The sequence below is a fragment of the Mesocricetus auratus genome, unplaced genomic scaffold (assembly GCF_017639785.1).
Source record: "Mesocricetus auratus isolate SY011 unplaced genomic scaffold, BCM_Maur_2.0 Super-Scaffold_100021, whole genome shotgun sequence".
NCBI classification, from domain to species: Eukaryota; Metazoa; Chordata; class Mammalia; order Rodentia; family Cricetidae; genus Mesocricetus; species Mesocricetus auratus.
This window is the reverse complement of record NW_024429202.1, coordinates 11,281,830-11,309,747: the sequence shown is the minus strand read 5'-3', so window position 1 is coordinate 11,309,747 and position 27,918 is coordinate 11,281,830. Positions and strand designations below refer to the sequence as shown.

Here is a 27,918-nt window from a genome sequence, read left to right as displayed (position 1 = left end):
TCCTTTCTGAGCAAATGAGCTCAGAGCAGTAGAAAATCCCCATTAACACAACCATACATGAAGAAATGCTGACACATGCAACTCACTCTTCCCTTCCCTGCTTCTGTGAGGAGGTGATTAGACTGTGCCTACAGTCTTCTGCAAAGGTCTTCACAAAGGTTCTCCCGAGACACCTGATGCTCTTCTGTCCCTTGACCCTGGGCTCCAGCAACGCTTTCAGCATGACAGCCCTCTGACTTACACACCTGCCGCTCGGCTGAGATGTTCAGGTAAGTACTAATTGTCACCACACACAGTGGAACAAGTCTTAGAGCCATGTTGTCCTTAAGAGAGCCATTGATTTAACCAATGCCAATGGGCACCCAGGTCTCCTTATTAAGTTACAGATCCTGGGTCAGTCAATCACCAATCCTGTTTCTACAGTTACAACCAGCTCTTAGGAAGCACACAAATCCTAGTGTGCAGATGGCATTTCAGATGACAAGGATTTAAATCACACTGTCGTAGAAACTGACAGGTTAAAGTCCCTGCACAGTCCTTCAAAAGAAGCGTCTGCTGCTGTACTCTGCTGTTGTTTGGTGATTTTCCATTTGCTTGTTTGTTTGTTTTATGTTCAGTATAAATCCCAGGCTAGCACAAAACTTGACAAACCTCTTGATTTCTGAGAGGACAGACACATACCACAGGCCCAGTTTTCTCTCTGCTTTAAGTATACTCTCCAGATAGGAAGCAGAGATAAGTGAGAATTTCTGAACTACCTTGAACACCAAATAAAGTTTCTGATTGTGCCTCCCCATGTGCACTTATGGTAGGGAATGGTGTTCTCCACTCAACGTGTTACAGAAACACAGTTCACTGGTCCAACCCCTTTATTTTTGCTGGAGACTCTGACCGGAATGAACCAAGCCTCCTCTGACACACTTCCTGTACCCTGAGTGCAGATTATACAGGAAACGTCTTGTCTGGTCCAAGGCCTAACACTAGTGATGCCCTGTGGGAGGATTTCCACACATTCCTGTTGGTTTTTACCCTTCTCGGGAAGAGTGAGAGTCTTCCTGATCTCCAGGATCCAGACAACCTCTAGCACATTTAGAAGAGCTCATGCTATCCCTATCAACCTGGTGTAGGTTGATTAATTAGTTCTTCTAATAAAGACCATACACTAGACACTTCTGTTTATTTTATCCTTTCAAAGAGCACAAAGGTTCCTAAGAATCTTGCAGACTTTGCATGAATTTAAGACAAATTATAGTGATGTACGACTGCCCCTATTCACTAGCTATAACAACTGAGGACATGGAAAAATAGGGTAATTTACCCACACACCTATTGGGTGACATATGTTTGGTGTTAGGTAAGGCTAATTCCCAAACTGTGCTCTGAAATACTACGCTCTGTTTCCTATGCTCTATCTCTGTTTTCAAGAAAAAATGTATAAGCTGCAGGGTTTCACATCACTCGGTGAGCCTCATTTTGTTGTGTTCTGGGGAAGAAAACTAATTCATGAAGTTCAAACATCAAACTCTTATGGCATCCAGAGGGCCTCATCTAGAAACTACTATGGTTGTGACCATTTGTTTGATGATACAAATATACATAATATAGACATATAGAAAGACTTAGATATTGTATAAATATACAGAGAGTTATCAATATCTCCTGATGCTCACACTCAATTCCTAAAAGATTGAAAGCACACACACACACACACACACACACACACCTCTTTTCATATCTCCTAAAACATTCAGGTCACTGTAGATTGCAAACACATAATAAAAACTCCTAGCTAGAGTAAACGAGTGGATATGATATTTACCTAGGTAGAGTTGGCCAATGTTGAAAGCAAAACAAAATAGAAGCAGTGAAGTCCTTGTGCACTGTGGAGTGAATTTTCTCTCAGCTATGTTTTAAATTTATGTGATATACATCTGTCTACTGCAAATCTCATGATGGCACTTGAGACATGAGCAGTGGAGACCGGAGATAATGAACTACATCTAACGTAACTGAGAAAGATCACCTAAGATGCAAGTCTATGCAGTAGAATAATCTCAAGAATATATTCCATGCATTGCCATGACCTGTGAGTATACATCTTGGAAGCTGTGCAATCTTTAAAAAGCAAAATATTCAAGTTCACAATAGCCACAGTGGTGAGCAAGGGTTTTCTCTACAGAATACACTAACACCTTGTGGTTTTAGGCTGCTGGTGCTGACTGAGAACATGCTTTTGACGATGCTTTCTTACTGAATTCCTCATAACTTTTGAAGATCTTGCCTTTTGACACCTTTTCACAAGAATCTTACAATCCATTTACAATTTCCTAATATGGAAACAACCTAGGTACCTGTAGACAGGTGAATAGATAAAGACAATGTATTGGAAGGGGTATGCTGTGCACATGAAATATTATTTAGTTGTAAAGAAGATAGATATCCCACCACTTGCAACAAGCTAGCTATAATTGGAGTATATTACATTGAATTAAGTAAGTTAAGTATTCTCTCATGTGTGAAAGTTAAAAGAAAAGTGGACCTGATTGTAAAATAGTGATAACTAGCCATTGGTAAGGGAGAGGAAATGGATAAAGAGGGGCATGATTTATCAATGTTTGCTGTATATATATGTATTGGCATATCTGATTGAACTCCATTAATATGTACAATTGATGCATATTAATCAAAATAAAGAGGAATGGATAATGGTCACCACTTTGATCCTTTGGGCAGTAAGACCTGGCTCCATCGCATCAAAAAATATTAATCCAAAGCTGATGAATGCTATGTCACTAGCCTTTTCCTGTATCTTCACAGGATGCCCTCTGGTATTTTGGTTTATAGAGAACCTACCATCATACTGACACCTTCTAGTCTTTCCGGATATAAGACAGCATTTGCTATCAATTTACCTCCCTCATGCTCCTTGACTGTGTCTTTTCTCCTCATTTGCACTGACTTAACAGAACTATAGCTCTTCAGAATCTGGTTCACATCACTGTAGATTATCAAAAGCTTTTCAAGGAAAATTAAGTGGAAGGAAGTATGTAGTTAACCAACCAAGTTGTAAATAAGTTTAGTGTTTGATTCTTAAGAAAATTGCATTGAATGATCAAATGGAGTTTTGCTACAAAATGCATTCCCACTGCCTTCCTCTGAAATTAATTGAAATACTTTTGGGGATTTTGCCAACATTCTTGAATATCAAATTTTCAAGTTCATAGGGCATTTAAGCTCTCAATCTCTTTCTATAAATTCATTTATCCATTCTTTTTTAATGTAGTCAGCTATATTTAAATGACTGCCCATAGAAAGGATGCAATTTAAAATAAGGGCTGACTGGACATGGTGGCTTTAGTTCCAACACAAAAGAGCTGTGAGGTTATCAGAGCCAGCCTTGGATATTTAGTAAGAGTCACTAATAATAACAACAATAACAATAATGATAATAAATAAACCAGATATCTAAGATTTCATAGTCTCCTTTTAACAGTCTACTCCATGTTCCCAGGTCTCTCCTAAAACATAGCCTAATAGTTACCCATTTGATTCCAACCATTTAACTTCTAAGTACCCTTTAAGGGTCACCTACTGAATCAGTTATTAAAAATTCAAACAATATGAACAGTCCATTCAAAGATTTGGGTGTTAGTAACACAGGCATGCACACTAGCAGCACAAGATTCAGCTAGAATTTAAAACTAAGGCCAGGCGTTGGTGGCACACGCCTTTAATTCCAGCACTAGGGAGGCAGAGGCAGGCGGATCTTTGTGAGTTCCAGGCCAGCCTGGTCTACAGAGCAAGTTCCAGGACAGCCTCCAAAACAAGACAGAGAAACCCTGTCTCAAAAAAAACAAAAAAGAAAACTAAGGAAGCCTTTGGTAACTGCACAAAGTTTGTTTCCCTACACCATTGTGTGCCTGGGAAAAGCAACACCAGTTCAGGAAGACTTCTCTGAGAGGCTGGTGAGCCAACCCTCAATAACCCGATTTCTTCCTGCATTCTTCCCCAAGGATCACGTCTCCTTTACTCTACCGATACTGGTGATAATTCTAGTTCCTTCCAGCTCCCAGGGTATCACAGAAACTTATATAAGCAGAGCACAGAGGATTTAAATCATATACTCCATGTTGGTAGGAGAAATGAATGCTAGAATCTTTCCCCAAAGCTCCTAGTATTGAAACTCTATTTTCCCTCCTCACTAAGCTAATCCTTTTCCATACATGATTTTTAAAGTCCACTATTCGGTTAGTTAATAAATGAGAGTGTACACTTTACAAAATTTAGGGATTCCTTTAAAGGTCAATATTAGAATTCACTGTTAGACTACACTAGAGCGAGCGGTCTTAGCTCTCCAGTCTCCCCTCCTGTCATCTAAACTTGCCTCCTCAAACACCTCCTTTGCCTTAATCCTTTCTGGTCTCTTGAAAAATCAGCACGTTTTTTATCCACACTACTTCCCAAGCAGATTTCCCAAAGCCAATCTTATCTCTTCTGTAATCACTCAATCAACTACCAAAATGACTCCTACTTCCTTAGACATTTGAAAGCTATGTTTTCATTTCTGTGGCCATTGCCATCCCTTCATCCAGGATTTCGTAAATTATAATTTCTTTACAAAAGTCCCAAATCCATGTGTGAATGTACAGTCATGACCCCCCCATCCTCACCAAGTCACCCACCATCCACCATGCCACCAGACTGGTAATTCTAGGCATTGCAAACACTACAACTTCCCAATCTGTTCACAACAATTGTTGCCCACTTCTCTACCAAGCATCGCCACCTACTTTAATAATAAGAGCAACTGTTTCTATGTTGGGAGTGCATCCTCGCTAACATGGAGGATGCTGAATGGACTTTTCCTATTCAGTCATCCACATCTCACAACATATTTGGATACTATTGTCTCCTTTGCCCACTTTGCAAGCTTCCCAAAGGCACAGAGTTAGGATGCAAACCCGGGCAGTCTAGGTCTGTGCTCCAAACCTGTGCCCCTTCCATCTAGGTTCCTCATTCTCACATCTCTATAATGACACATCTGTCTAGGAGCAGCTGGCCTCTCCCTTCTAATGACAATTGTGTCCTTGCTCAGTCTTAATTTAGTAACCCTGAGTCCCAGGCAGAGATCCTAACCTTTGCTTTAGTCACATAGCTCCTTCTGTTGCATCTACTTAACACTTAACTGAAGCCAATAACATGCACAAACTCCTCCTCCATCCCTACTGCAACCCTCAAGGAAAATAAACACAGTAGAGCTGAAGGCATCAAACACACAAGGCTGAGCCTTTTGGGATTGACTGATTCTCTATAAACCTTCAAATGCAAGGAGTAACTAGATCCTCAGTGCTGGGGGGAGGCCACTCACTTCTTGCTTTTCTCCCTAGAAGTTATCAGAAGCATAGAAACAAGGTTGATGAACAAGGCTGTGCTCACAGTAGACTTGGAGGTAGACAGAAGGCAGATGCATGGAGGATACCTGCTTGGGCCTATTCCTCAGATAAGGAGAGAAAATCAAATGGGCAATGATGAAACAAATGTCTATCTGCACCTAGTATTTGCATGCCTCATTCTTCGCCTTAGTATTTAAAGGGCACAAATATGTCTTTGAAATCCTTCGTTCTCATTCATACTCTTTAACCTTGGGCTTCAAAGGGTACTCATGAAGATAAAATGAACAATAACAAAAAAAACCTAAGGTTACAAAGAGCAAGCAAAGAAAAGAAATAACGTTTACAAACAGTACTAAGGCTAAACGCCTTCCTTAGGTACTGATAGCTAGGAATGCCCTAACCCATTCACTGTAATTAATCAGCTAGAACCTAATGAACCACAGATGAATGAAATTGCCATCAATGGGAATTATTTTTGCATTCAAATTCAGAGACACAAGAAAAGTATTCGGGATTTTTAGACAAAGCTGATTTCCCTTGATATCTCCAAATCATCACTACCAACAAAAAGTTCGACCCTTATCCAACAGAGGAGAGCTGTGAGAATCTGTTGCCTACCAAGTTACCATGGCCCCACACTGCCCCGGTGATCAACCGCCTAAGTCAACCCCAGGCACATCATCCCTGGCCCTACACTAAGAAATAATGAAGAGGATGATGATGGTTGATGGTGATGATGACGATGATAAAGATGTCATGGTGGTATAAGTAAAACAGTACCCTAATAAATAAAACTTGTAAACATTTTTTCTTAAAATCTTAGACAAATCCTATTTGGCATGGGATAGGATTGGCATAAGGAAAAAAAGAGTATCAGGCATTTCCTTCCTAATATTTAGAAAGTCCTAGCCTAGTTTCCATTTGCAATTTCCCAACAAACCCTGGCTTCACGAAAAAGAGGGGGAATATACAAAATATAAAAATATAATATAAAGACAAGAGTGAAGCCACGACTGAATGTTAAGAACAGTGGAAAGGCAAGTGTGTGAATAAGTGTGTCCATGAGTGATGCTGTGTCCATCTTCATACCTCTTGATGGATCTCCAGCACAGCAGAAGACTTCCTGACTGCGGATACAGTGTGCAGCCTGGAAACAGAGAAGAAACAAGGAAATGCATATAGATACGAACATCCACACACTCGTGACTATGTTATCATGACAGCTTACCTACCTAGCATCTCTTCTTGTTTGGAGATGCCTGAGGTAGTAGAACATAGATGTGATCTAGATATATTGTCTAAATCTGTAGAATTCTCAAAAGTTAAAAGAAACTGTTTTGTATCAAGTGGTAGGAAAAATAAATAAAAGCAACTTGTGAAAAAGCACTATGCATGTAGAATTTCAGCTTAAAAGAGAAGAAAACTAACTAAAAATCCAGAATATTCAAAATGAAAAAATAATCTCTTGGGCAAAGCTTTCTACAGAAAGGCTGCTTCTCTACAACAAATTCCTTATGTTGTGAAAGCTATAATTAATTGCACTCATTCGTGGCATCATTAGAAATGGGAAATCTGTCCATCCTTTACAGCACAACCCGCTTAGTCTTTGGATATTGTTTCTACCCAAGAAACTGAAGTCTCTTCCCCCCACCCCTCGTCATCAGCCCACGATGACCTTGTAGGTCTCTATGGGGGCTGAGGAAAAGTCTATAGGTCTGCTCTCTATTTCCTTTCTTGGCCTCTGCTTCAGCAGCTTCCAAAGATGGCTGTGATGAGAATCACCTGGAAGAGTGAGTGAGTCAGCCAAATGCTGAAACTCAGGCCCAGCCCGGACCAGTCTCTGGTGAAGTTTTCAGTCTTCCTGAGGTATCTCAAGTACACAGCCACAAGAGACTATCTCTAGACACCAGAGTAAGGAGTGCAATGCGGTTCAAACAAGACTCTTCTCTGTATTTAGCAGGACTCTTCTCTGTGTTTGGAATTCTGGGGTCTTTTTTGTTTGTTTGTTGTTTGGCTCATCCCTGCTGCCAAAACTTCAGAGAACTTGGCTGTGGAAGGTTCAGTTCTACTTTTCTAGGACTGTTAAAATTATCTCAAAATTTATTTTCACAAGCTCATGCTCTACACAGCAGCTTTCCTGCTAGAATGCAAATATTTTCTTCCTCAAAGCAAACACATTTCAGACCTCTGAAGCAAAAGGAGCAAAGATATCATCAGCTAATCTCATTTCCATGCACGGACTTGTCCTGAACTGACTTCGCATCATCTCACCTCACCCTAGGAGCACTGTGGCTCTTAACAACACAAAGGTAAACAAGAACTCATTCTATTCTTTTTATATTTGAGAAAAACTCTGAGGGCCAACTTCTACCCTTCTGCCACCCTCTGGCTCAGACACTTCTAAAGCCAACACCTCTTCAAAATGGCTTCCCAGAAGACGTTGCAGCCTGTGGAGTCCAAGGTCTCCTCACTGCTTCAGCCCTGATGTCAGCTACCCCAGAAGCAGCAGGAACTTCAGGAAAATGGAAGAGTCCTACTTCACCTCAGAAAAACAGTCACTGTAGTTCACATAAATGTTTAATGAGAACAAGTGAACCGAGCTATCTCTTGCCTGGCTGGATTTTCTAAAGGCTTGTGCCCCAAAGTCACTTCCTGTCCCTCTTTCCCTTGCTGAATGTCGAAGATTCTGTACTGCTTGCACTTGTGAGTAAGTGTGTAAATCACAGAGAAGTCCTAAGCAAAATTCTGAGCTAGGTGCAGTGTCCCTCCAGTCATCCCTGTCATGTTCTCATTTTTGAATACAGAAGTATCCCGTTGCTTTCTCACAAAATCCTCTGTGAAAATGATTCTCTCTACCTGCATTCACAATAAAGGACCAGTAACTGGAAAGGACAAAGCTTTGTTACTTCATAAATATGGATGTTAGCATTTGCAATGTATTTGTTCTTTTTTTATTTCATTTTTCATTCCAACCATTCATCTCCAAAGAGAAGACATCAACTAAAAACAGTGTGAAATGCCACCCACATTTGCCACATAAGCCTTTCCCGTACATCCTTTTGTTCAGTCACTACAACTTCCTGTTATCAGCTCATCTCAGTCTTAAGCTCTAAGCAAATAATATGTAGGCCCCTCAAAAGTTGGACTCCTGTAAATGGCTGCCTAAAAAACTAATTCTCCATCTCAAATTGCAGATCTTGTCCCTTTGTCACAGCAACAATGACAACATTGTCATTCATTTATATACTTTTATGATTGTTTTATTTGATCATGTACTCATTAGGCAAAAATATTAAAGCTCAAGACAGCTGTTATGTGGTCAGGCAGAGTATCAGAAAACAAAAAAAGTGATCTTTAATACCTCTTATTAAAAGAAAGAAGTGTTGCATAATACTTTGTCCCCGAGTAATAATTAAGAGGACTGGAGGCCTGAAGCCTTCCCTACCTCCTCAGTCTGGACAATGGCTTGACATATATTTTCCACTTTTTACCCAAAGGAAGGCTCTGATTGGATACAGGAGACCACCCAACTCCTTGATTCCTATCTCTTTACTCACTGAGTATTGGACCTTTAGGTAAAATAGTTCTGGAGCTTCAGACTCTCTCATTCTCTGTGCAGCAGAAACGGTATACATGAAAAAGGCCAATGTTGAGGTGACAATTCCTAACACGCTGCCTTTTGGCTACGTAAAGGTAAACGGCTTCCCCAGTCATAGCCTTACTTGATCCTATTTCTTCATCTGACACAGAGAGAGAACAGCCTCTCTCTCTCTCTCTCAGAACATAACTGAACGACTCTGATAGAGAAAACAGAGAGAAGAGAGTGGGTTCATCGACTTTCTCCCTCACTTCTGCCTGACCTTTGATTTTAGCTAAGAATGTGCTGATACCCCCAAAAACAGCAGTGATCAATAATTCTTTCGCAAGAGTTTACTGTTTTATCAATGCCACATAGAACAGTGTTCTTGGACTGATAAGGATTTAATCCCCCTCAAAAGAAATTCACAACCACTGACACATAGTGATTGCTCCAATGTGTACAACCTGGCGCCTGCTTGCTCCAGGTCAAAACCAGAATGCCTCCCGGTATCTACTCATCATCCAGCCCATACACATCTGATGACTTGGTTTCTGGAATTTTGATGAACAGAAAACAAAACCCTCTTAACCCAGCCCCTCAGGAACTCAGCTCCAACCCGAGTGTCTACCTAAGCTGCCACCTCATTTTAAGACGAAGAAAATAAAATTCGTTTCCAGTTTCTGAATTTTACCTAAAGTCTTCCAAAGACTTCTTCTTCGTTGCTCTCAAACCACCAGCCTGGCAGCAGGCAAATCTGTAATCAATAACCTGGTAGATGATCGGATTGTACATGGCTGCAGATTTGGCAAGGAGGGTGGGTACCACAGAGAGCTGTATGGGAATGGAGCCTGGCCTTCCAAAAGCTGACCACACAGAGACCACTGCATAGGGAATCCAGGCGATCAGGAAACCAGCACAAATCAGCATTGCCACCTGGAACAGGAAAGTAAGAGACAGCAGAGTCAGGAGAACTCATGAACCATCCAGGGAGAGTGACAGGGCTGAAGGAGGGGTAAGTCCTTCACTCCGAAAAAGCCCTCTTTTGACCACAGTTTGCTTCTCAATGACTTTTGAGAACTGGGCACAATTCTTCATCCCATTTGCCGCATCCTAGCCAATCTCCACTTTAGAATTCAAAAGTACCCAACAACCCAAACTATAGCCCTATAATAGTTGTCAAATTTGGCTCACATTTGGGCCAAGAGATCATAACAAAATGATTCCAGTTCTCCTGAGCTTGCCGGAGTTCTCAACCCACATTAATTTAAAGACTTGACAGAAAATAAGTTCATCTTGATGAGATCTTAAATCATTTCCATTTGCCTCAGGAAACTGAGAAGTGTTACCCTGGTTTGAAATTCTAATATGCACGTTCTTCAGAGATTTGTATTCAATGCTGTTTCTTCTGGTTCAAGTTTTTCACAAGTTTGAGGCTCAAATCACAGAAATTTTCCAAATATAAAGAAAAAAAGAGGTTGCGGAGCTTCAGCCAAAGCAATATGGAATGTGATTTTCTCTCACAAAATTAAAATAACTTCTTAATTTTCAGGCCAAACAATAATTAGAGCTTGACCCCCCTCCACCCTCTGGTTGAGGTGAGTCTGGGTTCCACCTAGGCCCAACTTCCCCCCATCCCCTCCTTGGAACTTCCTGGATCTGCTCTGCTTATAGAGGACCCACCCCAGCAGCCTGGACTATCCAGAGTCTGCCTACATCACAGTCTTGGCCCCCCTAAGACCTCAGCTTAAGCTTGAGCTTGAGTCTTGGCCCCCCTTGTCCTTTGTGTGAGGAGAACACCAGGAGACCCTGGACCTCCAGAGTTGCTGACATCCAAGTCTTGGACCACCTACACTCACTGGGAGACAAGAGGAGATGGAGAGACCCCACCAGCACCCACTGGAAGAAGGGATGGGAAGATGACAATATAAAAACACATTCAACAACAGAAAGACCAATATGACACCACCAGATTCTAGGGACTCTACACCAGCAAGAACTGAACATCCCAGCACAGATGAAGCAGAAGAGAAGGACCTTAAAAACAACTTTATGAAGCTGTTAGAGACCCTCACCTTTGAACGAATTGGTACAGTAGACCGATTCCTGAATATAACACTAGTAGCACAGACACTGAGATCAATAATTAATAAATGGGACCTCCTGAAACTGACAAGCTTCTGTAAGGCAAAGGACAAGACAAAACAGCAGCCCACAGAATGGAAAAAGATCTCACCAATCCCACATCTGACAGAGGGCTGATTTCTAAAATACACAAAGAACTCAAGAAGCCAGCACCAAAACACCAAACTATTCAACTAAAATGTGGGGTACAGAACTAGATAGAAAATTCTCAGTAGAGGAATCTAAAATGGCTGAAAGAAACTTCTAAGAAAGTGTTCAACATCGTTAGCTATCAGGGAAATGCAACTCAAAACAACTCTGAGATACCATCTTGCTCCTATCAGAATGGCTAAAATAAAAAACATCAATGAGTTTATGCTGGAGAAGATGTGGAAGCAGGGAAACACTCCTCTACTGCTAGTGGGAGTCAAACTCATACAATCACTTTGGAAATCAGTATGGTGGTTCCTCAGGAAAATGGGAATCAGTCTACCACAAGATCCCCCAATTCCACTCTTAGGCATACACCCAAAAGATGCACATTCATACAACAAGGACATCTATTCAACCATGTTCATAGCAACATTATTTGTAATAGTGAGAACCTGGAAGAAACATAGATGTCCCTGAGGAATGGATGGAGAAAATGTGGTACATTTATATAATGGAGTATTACTCAGCAGGAAAACAAAATGAAATCCTGAAATTCACAGGCAAATGAATGGAACTGGAAGAACTATTCTGAGTGAGGTAACCCAGTCACAGAAAGATAAGCATGATGTGTTCTCACTCATATATGGATTTTAGACATAGAACAAAGGACTACCAGCCTACAATCCACATCACCAGAGAAACTGGAAAACAAGGAGGACTCTACAAAAGGAGAAAGGGACCCAAAGAAACAGAAAGGGACAAGAACTCCTGAGCAAATTGGAATCAAGGGGGGAGAGGGAAGGGAGGGAGGAAAAAAAGAAGGGGAGAAGAGGAGGGGGAGAACAAGGGGGATCAGGAAGACTGAGACAGGGGAGGAATAGAGGAGAGCAACAAAAGAAATACCTTAATAGAGGGAGCCAGTATAGGTTTAAAGAGAAATCTGGCACTAGGGAAATGTTCAGAGATACACAAGAATGACCCCAACTAAGAATCTAGGCAGTAGTGGAGAGGCTGCCTTTGATGCCCTTCCCCTATAATGAGAGTGATGACTACCTTAACTGCCATCCTAGAGTCTTCGTCCGGTAGCTGATGGGAGCAGAAGCAGAGATCCACAGCCAAGCACTGAGCCAAACTCCTGGAATCCAGTTTTAATGAGGGAGACTGGATGAGCAAAGGAGTCAAGACTGTGCTGGAGAAACCTACAGAACCGGCTGACCTGAGCTAGTGAGAGCACAAGGACCTCAGTAGTAAAGTTGGGGAGCCAGCATTGGACAGAACCAAACCCTCTGAATGTGAATGCCAGTTAGGAAGCCTAGGAAATCTATGGGGCCTCTAACAGTGGAACCAGTATTTATCACTAGTGCACAAATGGACTTCTGGAGCCCATTCCCTATGGAGAGATACTATTTCAGGCCTGATACAAGGAGGAGATCCTAGACCTTCGCCCAAATGATGTGACAGACTTTGATGATCCCTCATGGAAGGCCTCATCGTCCTTGGGGAGTGGGTGGGGGTGGTTTGGGGGGTTAGTTGGGAGCATGTGAGGATGGGAGGGAGAGGGAATGGGTGAACTGATATGTAAAATGATTGTTTCTAAATTAAAAAAAGAAACATAATAGACGTATACTATAAAACGCCCTTCCGAGTTTTCACCATCCCAAATTCAGTACCTTTAATAGAGTAACCCTAACTAGTCCCTATAGCTGCTAATCCTAACAGGTTGTCTTAATTCAGGTCAACTAATAGTTTTACCAAATGCTTTGGACAAGACACTAAATTGGGTGCTATGGGACATCCTAACATACCCAAGTTCCTGAGTTGTCTCCCTCTAGAGTATAAATGAAAAGAGAGCATGGCTATTATTTGGTGGTGCCAGCTCAGAAGAGAACAAGTTTGTTTCTTATTGCAATAACTAAGAGCTTCGTGAAGAATGTTGAACAGATGCTGCACTTGGGTACGTTGAAGTGATGGTAGTGAGAGATGTTCTAAGGAAAGTGGCCCATATATGAATGGAGTTTGTACATCTACAAAGGAGCGAGTCATGTAGATGTGGGAAAGCTGCTCAGGGAGGTGAGGCTGAGAGGACAGAGCGCATGTGTGCGTTCAGGGTTTTGTAAAAATGTGTTCCGGAGTTTTCTCTTAGCACCACCTGCTCGGCAGCTCTCAGAGGTTTATGAACAGAATCTGTTTCATGTGAAGGGCACAGAAAGGACGAGCAGACACCTCCCTGCCCGCTTGGAATTTCTACTCTTAACAGATTTGTTTAGACAAATGTCTAAACAGGATTTTCAGTGAGAGCACTAACCCTAGGAAATGAAGTCCAATCTCTGGTTTTTATTTTAAGTGAGCTATTTCATTACTAACTTTAAGTGTCATTACACTGTTGTTCTTCTGGTGAGACAAATAACGAAACTATATTTAAATTAGCGCTGTGGCATGCTTCCCCTTTTGTTTGTCTGCATTCATTTAATTTAAGTTGACATAATAGGTAGCACATGACTCAAATCTGACCAATAGGAGTACTGAAATCCCCTGACTACAGAGACAGGAATGAGAGTCTTAATCAGATTTGTCTCTGAGATCTAGCAATCCTCACTTTTATCTCTGAGTTTTCTCAAATCTTGGATGTAAGAATGGTATTAATAAAGGTCTCATTGCTTCCTCCTCCCATCATTTGACTTCAAAAAATAACAATCATTCCTGATATGCTGGTCACAATGCGCTATGAAAGGGAGGGAGGCCCAACGTGTACAAACATGTTAAAATATTTATAGACGCTCTTTTGTTTAAGTGGCACAGCTGGATGTTATTTTTCTGATAATAAAGCTTGCATGTATGTGTCTTGTATGAGCATATACATAAGCATGTGCATTTCCATATGAATTATTAGGCATGTAATTATTATACACAGGAAATGATCCAAAACTTGCCTATCTGTGACCTAAGGAGCAGCATGGATGTGAGATGTGTTGCCATGGAAATCCACCTTTGTGAGATGTGTAAGGATGGCGCATGAGGCTGAGTTTAGGGATTGGACACTTGTTTATCATGTGCTCTGCTCCATCACCAGAAACACACACAGAGAGACGGGGCGGGGGAGGGAGAGAGAGAGAGAGAGAGAGAGAGAGAGAGAGAGAGAGAGAGAGAGAGAGAGAGAGAGAGAGAGAGAGAGATTGGAAAATTTGTTCTAAAATCTGAGGTTACAGAACTTCAATCAAAAATGTCAAGGCTTTACAATCCAATGGCCAGAGAGTCTGGGAAACAGAAACTTCATTTAGTGGCTGATTGAAGAAGAGGCAGACTCCCTCCGGTTAAGTACTGAGCTGAACTCAAGAAAGCCAGTAACAGAGAGGGAGGACTGATGACCAAAGGGATTAAGACTGGGCTGGTGCCGGGCGGTGGTGGCACATGCCTTTAATCCCAGCACTCGGGAGGCAGAGGCAGGCGGATCTCTGTGAGTTCGAGGCCGGGCTGGACCGATAGCCTCCAAAACAATACAGAGAAACCCTGTCTCGTAAAAACCAAAAAAAAAAAAAAAAAAAAAAAAAAAAAAAGACTGGGCTGGTTTAACCCCCAGAAACAGCTGACCAGACAAAGGTTAACTCCTGAATCCCAGGCATCAGCCTGGGAATCCAGCATGGGACTGATCAAGACCCCCTGAATGTGAGTGTCAGTGAGGAGGCCTAGGTAATCTATTGAGCCTTGGGCAGCAGATCAGTACCCATCCCGAGTATACACACGGACTTTGGACTCCCATCCAACAATGTGAGGTGCACTCTCAGCCTGAACTCTTGGGGAAGGGTCTAGGCCCTGCCCTGTATGAAATGACAGACTATGGACACCCCCATGGAGGGCCTCACCCTCCCTGGGGAAATGAGAGGATAATGGGGGGGGTTGGGGGGGAGGGCATAGGAGGAGGGGAGGGAAAGGGAGAGGGACCTGGAACTGACTTTTGAAGCAACCTTGTTTCTTATCTAAATTTAAACTGAAAAATATATAAAAAAAAAAGTCAAGGCTTGCCAGGTGGTGGTGGCGCACGCCTTTAATCCCAGCACTCGGGAGGCAGAGGCAGGCGGATCTCTGTGAGTTTGAGGCCGGGCTGGACTGACAGCCTCCAAAACAATACAGAGAAACCCTGTCTCGTAAATACCAAAAAAAAAAAATATCAAGGCTCCGGAAGCTGGTGAGAAAGAGCAGCCTACACTAGAGACAACTCATATTCAATTCCCAGCACTCACAACCATTTGTACATTTATAACTCTAGCACCAGAGACACCAATGCCTCTTCTGACTGCTATGGGTACCTGTACTCACCTGCACATATGAACACACAGGTAAATGCACACACACATGATTTCAAAAATAATGAATTTTAAAACTAGAATTTCAAAACTAATGGCAGGCAAGAAAAGCCTCAGTAATGCTAAGTTTATTCCTTCTTCAGAGACCCTGAATCCCCAATAGATGAACCAAAGGAGCCAGAACATTGCTTGAGGGCCCCGCAACCACGCTTCTGCATTTCTGTGCTCAACACTTCTAACCCATCATAACTCACTCGACTCACTCTCTCTCATTCTCTCTCTCTCTCTCTCTCTCTCTCTCTCTCTCTCTCTCTCTCTCTCTCTCTCTCTCTCTCTCTCTCTCTCAACTTGCTTTCCCATAATTCCACAGAAACCTACCCAGGAGTCCTTTCTGTTTGGTTTAGTGTGGCTTTTGCTCATAAAAAGTAGATGCCCCAAAGTACACAGTGAGCTCCCTTTTTTTCTAAATTCCCAAATAAACACCAGCTACAAAAATAAAGCTTGTGTTAACAGCCATTTTTTATTTTAGAGTGAGTCACAAGATGATTTTATGCCATCTTGAATGCCATTTTCTGTACTGCTGCCAAAGTCATTGACAAAAAAATAGGTATTTTCTACTTTTATGGGGATTGCAATAGGAACAAGAAAGGTTTATAACATTTGTACTATGTTATTCTTAAAAGATACAGAAGACCCGGATATACTATGGGTTTTTTGGTTTTGTTGTTGTTTGCTTGTTTATTTGTTTTTTGCTTGTCTGTTTTGTTTTTACACAGCCCATTAAGTACTGTGGGACTTCTGTCAAGTCTAACACAAAGAAGGGGGAGGATGGGATGTGTGGAATGGATGGTGTTTGTGTGTGGACCCAGGGCACATCCATTTCCTTTGATCTCACTTTAAATTATATTACATAAAATCCCTATCATTTAGATACTAAATCTGGGCCAGAGAGATAACAGAGAAAAGGTGTTTGCCGCCAAGCCTGACAACCTGAGTTTGAGAACCTATTCCTGCAGCTGTCTTTTGACATCCATACATGCTATGTGATAAATATGGACACGGACACACACACACACACACACACACACACACCACAAAAAACTAAATTAATTAATGTTTTAATGTTTAAACCTTTCTAATATATTTGCCACGTACTTTCTGAAACCTTCATGACATTTTTCCAGAGCGTGGACTGGGCTTAAACACTTCATTGGCTCATTCCTTATTTTACCCAATCCAATCTCATTTCAATTTTCTAGCATTTACTTCCCAGATATCCTTAAGCCAGTGCTAGCAGAGGCCCCAGAAACCAGAACCCGTCCTAGGCTGTTTATTTTTTAATGACTTCACTCCCATCTCTGCTTCTTGGTTCACTGACAATGCACTAAAACCTCCAGTTCTTAAATTAGACAGTTTTGTGGGAGGAAATTCACAGAATTCATGTTTAGCTTGTACAAAAGAATCACACATCTGCAAGTCGGTTCATTTTTAAATAAGTCTGCACTGCAGAAGACCCAAGGATGTCAGTACTCCCCAGCTCTAGTTGGCAGTAACTATTACAAAGTAATATTGCCCATGTGTGCTCAATGCCAGTGGACTAACTAGTTAGCAGAGTCATAAAGTAATGTGGCTGAGCTTAAATAACTGAAGTTACACGTGACTCTGAATTTTCAGAGCAGGCAAGGGGTTCTAAGGAAGGAGGGGTCCCATCCTCTCAATGTGAGGGATATGGTAGAAGGATACAGCGTCTGTGGCTGTGAGTTGCTGTGTCTCTCCATGGTCTCAATCCTCATTTAACCCCACAGTCTCTAAGAAGAACAAAAGCTCTGCCGCTCTATGCAGAGCGATTTCAGGAGTCCAGTTCCTCCCACCAAGTTCCTTTGCCCAGATCTGAGTCAGGCTTTAGCTGCATGCTTCACTGAATAATGAAATAGATGGGAGAAGGCCATAGACTTGATGTGAAAGGAAAGGCCGGGAAGAAGGGGCCAAGGAAATGGAATGAACCCTTCATCGATGTTTGAATTACATCACCAAACAAGTGATGGCAATGCCAATTCGGTGACTGGGGTGAAATCAGTGCACTGAGAGAAGGGAGTGGAGGGGGGGGGGGCTGTCCACTGCAGGAGAGTGTGTGATTGACCTAAGTACCGGATGAAAAGATGAAGATCTATTATCAGAGGTCTACTTAGCAAGCGCATACACTTGGCCGCAGCCAGTGCAAATTAGATTAAAAGACGATAATGCCGTTTCTGAGACAGCTGCCTTCCATGTGTGAATATGCCTGTCACTAAGTGATACTATCAAAATGCAGAAAAGTGGTAAGCCAGTATGGATGCACACCAGTGACCCTAGCAGTCAGGAGGATGCCCAGGAGTTCAAAGGCCAATATTGGTTTCAACTGCCGGGTGGTGGTGGCACATGCCTTTAATCCCAGCACTTGGGGGGGGGGGCAGAGGCAGGTGGATCTCTGTGAGTTCGAGACCAAGCCTGGTCTACCGAGCAAGTTCCAGGACAGGCTCCAAAACAATACAGAGAAACCCTGTCTTGAAAAACCAATATATATATTCAGAGGGAGTAAAGGCCAGCCTATACTATAAAGTATATTCTTAAAAAAAAAAGTAAAAAGTAGAAGGGGGCGAGGAAGAAAATAAGTAGGAACATGGGAAACCTGACTATTGCCATAACTTTTTGTCCCTCTGTTCCCTCACACATGTGTAAAAGCAAGAGCAAGGATACCTGTGCTCTCAGGTCGCCTTCTAAAAGCTTAAGTCATTCAACAACCTAAGCTTGCCTGCTTTGAGTTCCTTTTGGTTTACCCACAGAGTGACAACTGAGGTCAACTGTCTCACACCCTCTTCCACAAACTTGCAAAGAAACTTTTCTGGAATCTTTGGGGCACCTGCCATCTGTTAGCCCTGGCTAGGATCCAAGCAGAAAATATGAGCTCATGTTTTTAAAAAATTTAAAAAATAGAATTCCACACTTTCCAGTTGCAATTTTCTCAAACCTTAAAATACCGCTACTCTAAAAACAAGCAAACCCCGAGATTGAAAGAGAGGAGACAAATTAGGTCATGTCATCCTGCCCATCTGTGTTTGGGAGTTTAAGACTAAAACTGAACATGATATCCCCAGACTAAGCAATGTCTTGACCTAATGAACAGGGAATTTTAAGTGCCTATTCAAAAGCATAAGGGACCTAATGGAGATATGTTCATTATAAGTGAGTCAAGGTCCCTAGATGGGACACTGTTGCTTAGAGTAGAAGTAGCTACAGGGATCAGCTAGTATAACTTTTGGCAAACTACCACAACAGGCCTTTTGTAGAATAATTGTTAAGATTTACTTACTTATTTTATGTATGAGAGCTCTATCTGCATATATGACCTTATGCCAGAAGAGGGCATCAGATTGCACTCTAGATGTTTATGAGCCACCATGTGGTTTTTGGGAATTGAACTCAGGACCTCTAGAAGAACAGGTAGTGCTCTTAACCACAGAGCCATCTCTCCAGCCCCACAACCCCACAACAGGCCTTTAAATGAGCCAACATGAATAGCCATGTTGGCAGAATTCGGGCTTTGAAGTCAATGATGACATCATTTGGTTTTATGTTCCCTCTCTCTCTTCTCATACCCTTTCACAGATGAGAAAAACTGAAGTCTGACACCTTAAATGGTTTTCCCAAGGTGGCTCAGACCAGAGTCTGGGTTGTAAATCACAGCACTGACTTCCACCAAGTGGAATAGAACTCATCAAATGATGCAGATTCAGGCAGTAACTTGGAATGGTGACTCAAGCCGCAGCACTGAATGATTCTGATTAGAACACACCTCTTTGGGTCAGGAGAGCTCTGACCCTACACCTGCCCTAACTAGACCCTGATACCCGTGGCAGATGGCTGGCGACAGGAGGGTAAGTGTTGGTTTTTTTCTGCATGTTTAATTTGTGCCACATAGCTCTCCCCCCAACTCCTCCAAAAACGATTAAAATGCTGGAGACTACACAGCACAGAATTCAGACACTGACGACCAAAATCAATAACAAACGTTGTCAGTGTGTGTCCTCTCATGGGGCTAGTGGAAAAATTGGCAGTGACCACTGCTTTGGAATTCTTTTTTTTATTATTATTATTGTGTCTCTCTGGATTAGTTTTTCTTTCCTTCTGAAAATCCATATTAGGCACTTAGCGTGCTGGCGGCAAAGTGTTGGGTTCTGGGGACATGAAGTGATGGAAGGATGCGGATCCCCTGCAGGCTATCCCCTAGTGACTGCCAGCGAAGAAGGATACTCAACAGGCAATCACAAGAAGAGTGTGTTCTTGCAAGTTAATTAAAGACTTGACAATGCCCAAGAAGTAATCGTATTTCAGCGAAACGTAATAGGAAAGACCTGAACTCTATGTTCAAATCCTTCTCTGAGAAGTGGCCTTTCAGCTTGGAAGAGCTGGAGAGAACAAAGAGAAATAAATAATTGGCTTTAAAAAAAGAGCAAGTGTTTCTACTAACTGCCCTTAGCAGCCACATAGGGAAACTCCGCCCTGAACCTGACATCTCACTGGCAGCTAATAATCCATAGATGAAACAATGAAAGCAGTCACCTAGGGAAAAACAGTTCACAGCTTGGAGATGTTTCTCAAGGAAAAGGAAAGAACCAATGGAAGCCAAATGTCCCAAAGAAAGAGTTGCTCGAACTAGGAGTCAAAGGACCACATCACAGTTATCAAGGTAATTAGGTCGCCTTAATCATGTATTCAATGGAGCCATTCGTGGTTATCATCTAGCAAGTGCTGGGCTGTGGAATGCGGAACCAAAGGGGATGTAACACTTGCCTGGACTTCATTCATTCTCTTACAAAGAAAGAGAGATAAATACTTGGCTCAGTATGACAGTCACCACTAAAGGCAACATGCCAAATTCTCTGGTGCCCTGCAGTAAAGGGGCTTGCATCATCCAGGGACAATTAAGGAGGGCGTTTGATGATAATAAAAGGGACAGTAAAAGAAATCCAGGGCCTGTGTTAACTACAAGTCTGGACGTAATAGGTGACTTGTGGATGGTAAAGAATAAATCAGGAATGCCGAGGTATTTGGCATAACAATGTTCGAAACACTGATGTGCCCTTTCTGACACTGTCCTCCAACCACAGCAGTACCCCCTTGTTAGATGAGCCACAGAGGGTCACTGCGCTGTGTCAATGGTTCTACCAGCAGAAATATTTGCCCCAAGTAATAACTAAACATTCATTTTTTGGAGTCTTGGTATCAAAATAAAAATTAAAGCTTAGCTGGGCATGGTAGAGTATGCCTATAACTCTTGTACCTGGGAGATAGAGACAGACGAATAGGGGGTCAATCATAAAAAAGAATGATTAGAGAAGCTGACAAGTTTATATATAGACAGATGCCATTTCATAGTTTGGTAGATGAAATCAGATCAAGACAATAACCCAGATAGAAAGACTTAAGAGGATACAGAAAATGAACTTATTTTGATGCTAAATTCTTGGCCTGAAGTTGCACGCCTTTAGCCCATTGGCGTTGTGCAGAGTGGAAGCTCCGAGTGAGTGGGAAGTTGGGCTATCCTGGGCAAAGGCTGGAGGAAAGGACTCCTCGGGACGGATAAAGGGCCCTGGGGGATTGTTTCTTCTTCCTTCAATAGAAATTTATGAAAACCATGTAAGTGTATAACAGACATCATGGAGTACACTGCTTTTCTATCTAAGTTTAATTTCACTTCATGCATGCGTGTGTGTGTGTGTGTGTGTGTGTGTGTGTGTGTGTGTGTGTGTTTCTGTTGCCTTCTTGTATGTACAGCTTGAGTATGCCTGGTACCTGAGGAGGCAAAAGAGGGTGTCACAGGAGTTGTTGGCCACCGTGTGGATGCTGGAGGCCAAACCTGGTTCCTCTGCAAGACCAGTGTTCCTAACTGCTGAGCCGATTTTCCAGACCCAGATGTCACACTGAGGATCGGGACTCAAAGAAGCTGGGTTTTAAAGAACAAAGATGGACTTAGCAACTTGCTTTTCTATATTTAACTTGAGAGTGAGAGGAGACAGGAGGGGATTTGAGGGAAAGGAAATGGGAGCGGCTACAGGGTAGAAAGGAAAGGGAGGGGATAATATAATTTAATCACAATGTAAAAAAATCAGTCAATCAATTAATTAATTTGAAAAAGAAGCTAGTTGTCTATTGCTGGGTTACAAACAGGGCAATATTTGTGATGGAATTCAAACCCTTACCTGTTGTCAAATTCCATGTTCTTTTTCCTTTTACCACAACATCTAAAGAACTACCAACTGTGTCCTTTAACACTTACCAAAAAAGCCAACCCTTTCAGGAACAATTTGTGATAAACTTCTTCAATAAACAGTGTGGACGGTAGGATGTCTTTCAAATGCTCACCAGAGTCCAAGCAAAATGCTACAAACTGTGAAGTATTACGTGTCATGATTGATACACATATGCATGTGTGTGTGTGTGTGAGTGAGAGAGAGAGAGAGATTCCATTTGAGAAAATAGCCCCACTGAACCCATGATTCTAATTTGGTAGATATTTGTGTGGTGTGAGTTAGGGAACAGAAGAGACTGCAGTAGCTTACATAAGCCCTAACAAAATTCAGAAGGACATAAACAATCAATAGTAATTCTAGGTTTTCCTGGTCCCAACAGTCCCTATCCCTCTCACCCTTTGACGTTTTGACTGTTCAGAAACCACGTCTGTATAAAGGGACAGCAGTTACCTTGGTCAGTTTCACCTCGAGCACATGGCTGCTATGGATCCGACTGTCGAAATGAGCTACCTCTTTGGAAGAGGACTTCACCTTGGCAATGATCTTCGCATAGGAGAAAACAATCACAGCCGTTGGGAGCAGGAGGCAGAAGAAGAGAATGCTCAGGATGAACACCTGACCCCCGCCTGAAGCGTGGGCCAGCCACCAGTCCAGGGTGCATGAGGTTCCGAAGGGCTCGGGTGCATAGTCCCCCAGGCCCACCAAGGGCATGGTGGTCCAGAAGGAAGCATAAGCCCAGATGACTGCCAGGCAGATGTAGGCATGCTTTCTCTTCAGCCAGACCCCTGGAGGTGGAAAAAAAAGCATTACCCGCATGGAACCTGCCCTACACCCATATACCTCCCCTGGACAAGTCAAATTCCATCTCCAAAGATTTATTCCACTGAATTCTGGGAGACGTGGACAGATAATTGAAGCCTGGGGGAGAGCGAAGTCAAGGGAGGGAAAGTTCCAGAGCTGGAGCCTTTGTCCAGGAAGATGCAATTTGAAGAGAATTCACAGGGACAGTTTTCTCTAGGCACCTAGGAGCTTCCGGAGGGAGAAGTGACACAGGGATGGGGGAAGCAGACATCAAAAGAAGGAAAGGACGCTGAAGACAATGGAGGAGCTTGGGAAAACATCTCAAGAGTATGTTAGCAAGTGGTCCAAGAATTGAAAGGAGACTCCTTCCCAGGAGGTGAGAATTCACAAAGGATTGGTCGTGTCTTCCAAACACCCTTATTCCTAAAACTTTTTGTGTGTCTACACCCCTTCTTTGCCTAAGAACTGGCTGTGTGGGGTTGCTGGGTCTTGATCCTGTCCCTGTGTTGTGACACTGGGATAGGTGACCGTGCTTGGAAATTCATGCAGACTTTTTGTTGTTGTTGTTACTTATGGGACAGTCAAGCACACACAGCCATGGTGGGAGGATAGCAATCTTATTAGGTTGTCACACATGCTGTGAAAGTACCTCTGGGGGAAAAAAAAATCTTCAAGAAGGTTGGCGTGGGGGGGGGGGGCAGAGCTCTGTGTATCAACACTAGTTTCTTAACCGAAAGAGAATTCCAAGACGAAGAAACGCTGCAGTAATTTAAAATGTTTTTAATTGTAAATTTAAAAAAAATACATAACTAGTGATCATTTCCCAAAGCTCAACAGTCACCAAAGCTAGGCCCGTAGCAGTCACCATGGAAGTGTTCATACCTCGCTTGTCACACTGCAGGAAGGCCACGGGAGTGGCTCCTTGCTGCTTTGGTTGCACAGTCGCAGGGTAGAAATATAAAAAGACATGGAATAAGATTTCTCCCACAAGCGCTGAGTCTGCTTCCGTTCTAGGCAAGGGAAATTTAAGTCGCTAGGATGGCAATTCTTCCGGGGATCAGTGTGTCATGTTGCCTCTCTAAACACTGGCCATTCTTACCAGAAAGGGGACGTTGTGCTGGCACATTGTTTATGGGTTTGTAGTTGGCTTCTTTGTTTTCTTGCTTATTTATTTTGAGACCCGGTCTCTAGCCGACGCTAGCCTCAAATTGGCCGTGTAGCAAAGATGTCTTGAACTTCTGATCCTCTTATCTCCATTTCCCAAGAACTGGAATTGCAAGTGTACCCTCCCACCGTGCCTAACTTCTGTGGTGCTGGGGGTAGAAACCAGGGCATTGTGTACCCTAGGCAAGCACTCTCACAATCTACATCCCTAGTCTTCAGTTCAAGGTTTTGATGAAGTTTAATGTTATGAAATAATGTCAGTTTTGCAAACTATGAACGCGAACATTTACTCCTGTGTGTGTGGTTGAGATGTGAGAGTGTGTGTGTGTGTGTGTGTGTGTGTGTGTGTGTGTGTGTGTGATCGCTAAGAAAAAAACAGAAGAAATCGCTTCTATGCTCAGTTGTCTGCATTTTCTCCAATACATGATATTACACACCATGAAGTACAAAGCTTCCTCAAGACCAACCGGAGAAGGGTAGCGATCAGGTAGCCACAAAGGTTTGTCAGCTCTTGGTAATCCATTATAACGCATCAGACACTGGCAGAGATCATGAACATATATTCATAAGGATGTGCATAGGCATACGGGTAAGCATTGAGAGTGAGGGTTACTTAGTGAGATGCTTTGATACTTACATTCCAGTATGGTGAAAGGCTGTCAAGTACAGGAGGGAGGAGATTAGTAGATGGGTTCTGTGTTGCTCCAGCAGTCAGAACTAGGACCAATGGGCGGAGGTTACTGGGAGGCAGTTTTGTCTCAATATAAGGAATAACATTGTTACAATGAGAGCAGACCAATCAGAGAATGGGCTGCCTTGTGCAAGAGTAAGCTCCCCGTCACTGGTCACTGGAATTATTCAAGGGGCCAAACGGTCATCTCTCGGGGATGACTATATATATAGCATTACATGGTGGGAAGGTCTGCATATCCCCAAGTGACCTTTTAAATTCCAATATGCTAGAGAACACTGTGTGGGTGGTCCAATAGTGAATCAGATTAAATGATGAAATATCACTGAGGGTCAATCTTAGAAGAATCTAGATAATACACACATTTCTCTTACAGTTTTTTGCCCTGCTCGACTCTGGTGGTGAATAGCATAATGACCTCTCTTTAATTGATACAAAGTTTAAACTCAAGATGACATATTTTAAAACAGGCATCAAGGTTTAGTACTCCTCAAATACTCCCAGGGAGTTAAACTTTCTGTATTCTTGTCTACAAAGAGTTTTATTAAAACTCAGCTTGTTGTGCTAAAGAGAAAACAAGATTGTGGTAAGAGTTAGACTCCGATGTCACCCAAGCTGTGCAGTTTTGACCCAGGCTGTTTCTACTGGAAGCTTCAGATGTTTACGAAGGATACAATTTTTAATGTGTTTTTAATCATGAAGACATTTACAACTACCCTCCTCCTGACCCATCCATTGTCTCCTTTAGAGTCTCAGTGCTATCGGATTATCAACACTCTAAGTGACAAAGAAAACTTTCTTTGCCACGTCGATTTGCTGGCTGGACTCTGTCCCATGGCCTTAGCCATTCTGCCTAACCAGTTGTCAGTCCAACAGCTGTATGGGAAGGGAGTCAGAACCACTTCCTGGGTATGTCTGCTTCTCAGTATCAAAATTAAGTGCCCCCAAATTTTCTCCTTCTGGTTCAATGAGTTCCAAGGATTCCCCAGAACCAAAAGTACTCAAACTTGAATTAGTAGAATAATCTAATCTTGAAAGCGCAGGACTCTGAAAACTCCATCATTGCTGCCTCAGCAGTCCTCTTAGGAGCTGCTCTTCTACCTACCAACCCCAAAAGAGATCAGCAGATCAGTATTTCAGTGTGTGTGTCCTTTCAGGAGGGAACATCTGTATGGCTCTCTAACCCTGGAGAACATTCTGGAATTCCCCATCTCTGAAAAACGTGGGGACCTGAGTCCTGGAGGAGAATCACAGACAACTTTTCTTATAATTATGAAAACTGAGCAGGCCATCAGCTAAGAACCCCAGACCTGACCACATTCATGCATTTTGTTTTTGTTTTTTTGCATGGGGAAATGTGGTGGACATTTCCATACCTCATACAAAAAAAGGTGAGACATTTAAAAGCTATAGGCACTATTATAAAAGTAGTACTAAAGGAAACATGCATCGATATAGGTCAAATCAAAGTTTATAGTAGAACAAGACAGGCTATGAATAGAAGTATTCTTGGTCACTGACATTATTAATAACCTTTGTTTACTGTGCAAAATCTGTATAGCTCTAACTCTCAAGCCATCTAGATTTCACTATCAGGGAACAAGGAACCTTCCAACTTACCATAAGACAGATAGCAGATCTTCAGATATCGGTCCAGGCTAACAGCAGTCATGGTAATAAGGCTTCCACAGCCAAAGAAAAATCCAGCCCATCCATACCAGCGGCAGCCAAACCAGCCAAACACCCAGCGGTGGCAGAAGCAAGAGATGATGGTGAACGGCTTGCCTACAACTAGATTACCAAACAGATGTCAAAGGAAGTTCCTTGCCATTATCTCCATTCGCTCACTCGATTCACCTGGCCCTTCCTCCCCACAGACACACTTCAACGTGTGAGTATGCACATGAGATGGGAGATGTCCTGTATGCTGTGAATGTATGTTTCTCTTATTGGTTGATGAATCAATGCTGATTGACTCCAGGCAGGAAGTATAGGCGGGGCTACCAGACAAGGAGAATGCTGGGAAGAGGAAGACAGAGAGGAGCCTCCAGAGAGACACTGTGTAGCTACCGGAGAGACAGGATGCCAGGCATTCTCTGGTAAGCCAATACTATGTGGAAATATTTAGATTACTAGAAATGGGTTAATAATTAAGGGAAAGCTAGTCAATAAGAAGCCTGAGCCATCGACCAAACAGTTTGTAATTAATATAAGCCTTTATGTGTTTATTTGGTGCTAAATGGCTTCAGGACCAGGAGGAACAGAAACTTACATCTTCACACATGTACACACACACACACACACACACACACACACACACACACACTTCGCTATGCAAACCTGATAGATTAGTAACATTCTGACAGCTCATTGGTGGCCACTACAAACAAAACCCTGTTGTTGAAGACATAATAGGTCTCAGTCATAGACATAAAAGTGATCAAGCTAGAACCAGGCAAAAAGTTTCCTCCATGCTAGGTAATCCTCCACAGACTGCTGGGAGACAATTGTCCTCACCAGTCCTACTCAGCTGTAGATGATATGTTCAATGATAATACCATGAGTCTCCCTGTGCAATAATGAATAATACCACAACTGTTGTAGGAGTCACCACCTATGTTCTGATGGGATCTGAAGCTTGCTGCAGAAGCAGAGTTCACATCTGGAACTGTAAACCCAATCAAAAGCAGGTGGCTTGGGAAGTCCTGAAGAAGCTACCGCTGTTGTCCTGCTAAGGAGATGCCATGTGCCTTTTAAATAACTATGTTTTTGCCCATAGACTAGCGCCACTGTCGGCTCTGGCCAGAGAAATGTCATTTTGCAGTTAAGAGTGGTGACTTCAGAGACAACTGGAAAAAGTGTTGAGAATAAATGGCTGTTGAGAGACTGTCAAACCTCTCTCTCTCTGTCTCTCTCTCTGTCTCTCTCTCTCTGTCTCTCTGTCTCTCTGTCTCTCTCTCAGAAAACAACTCAGATGGAGCAGAAAGAATGTAAGAGTGGCAGGAAGGGATGGGGAGCATAGGACATGCTGACATCGTGACAAGACAGTCACACTCCTGAGCTCACAGCAGGTGTGACTACAGAGCTGTCCTCGACTGTACTAGGCCTGTCAGCACCCTGTTATGGGAAGGAAAGGGCTCATGGGTGCCCATCTCTCCCTGAAGATGATAGTTACTTAATGGTTGCTGAGGAAGGGAGAGGAATATCCTTTAGTGGGGTACACTGGTAAGGTGACCATGCTTCTGTAAGCAACCCTAATAAAAGTCACTGAAACCCACGCAAAAAAAAAACACATGAAAGCAGATGAGAGGCTATTAGGGAAGGGTAATGAATTAGTGAGGAAGATGCAGGAATGAGAGAGGGTGATGGAGAAGCAAGTATTATCAAAATATATTCAATATGTATACATATATATGTATGAAAG

General features: G+C 42.5%; 1 protein-coding gene and 1 long non-coding RNA gene across 2 annotated transcripts in view; one reads left to right on the top strand and one right to left on the bottom strand.

Annotated features, from left to right (window-relative positions):
- Opn5 (opsin 5) overlaps positions 1–27,918 on the bottom strand; it is a 50,053-nt gene that overhangs the window by 12,858 nt on the left and 9,277 nt on the right. Inside the window, exons 3-6 of the mRNA XM_021228543.2 lie at positions 26,115–26,285; positions 22,289–22,623; positions 9,665–9,906; positions 6,483–6,540 (exon numbers count right to left, since the gene is read on the bottom strand). Of these exons, the coding sequence (XP_021084202.2) occupies positions 6,483–6,540; positions 9,665–9,906; positions 22,289–22,623; positions 26,115–26,285 (806 nt within the window). The remainder of the gene's footprint in view (positions 1–6,482; positions 6,541–9,664; positions 9,907–22,288; positions 22,624–26,114; positions 26,286–27,918) is intronic.
- Positions 101–27,918, top strand: LOC121133276. Its single transcript, XR_005870092.1, has 4 exons — positions 101–269; positions 19,194–19,462; positions 26,476–26,593; positions 27,099–27,918. It is a non-coding gene; the product is annotated as an uncharacterized LOC121133276 (long non-coding RNA).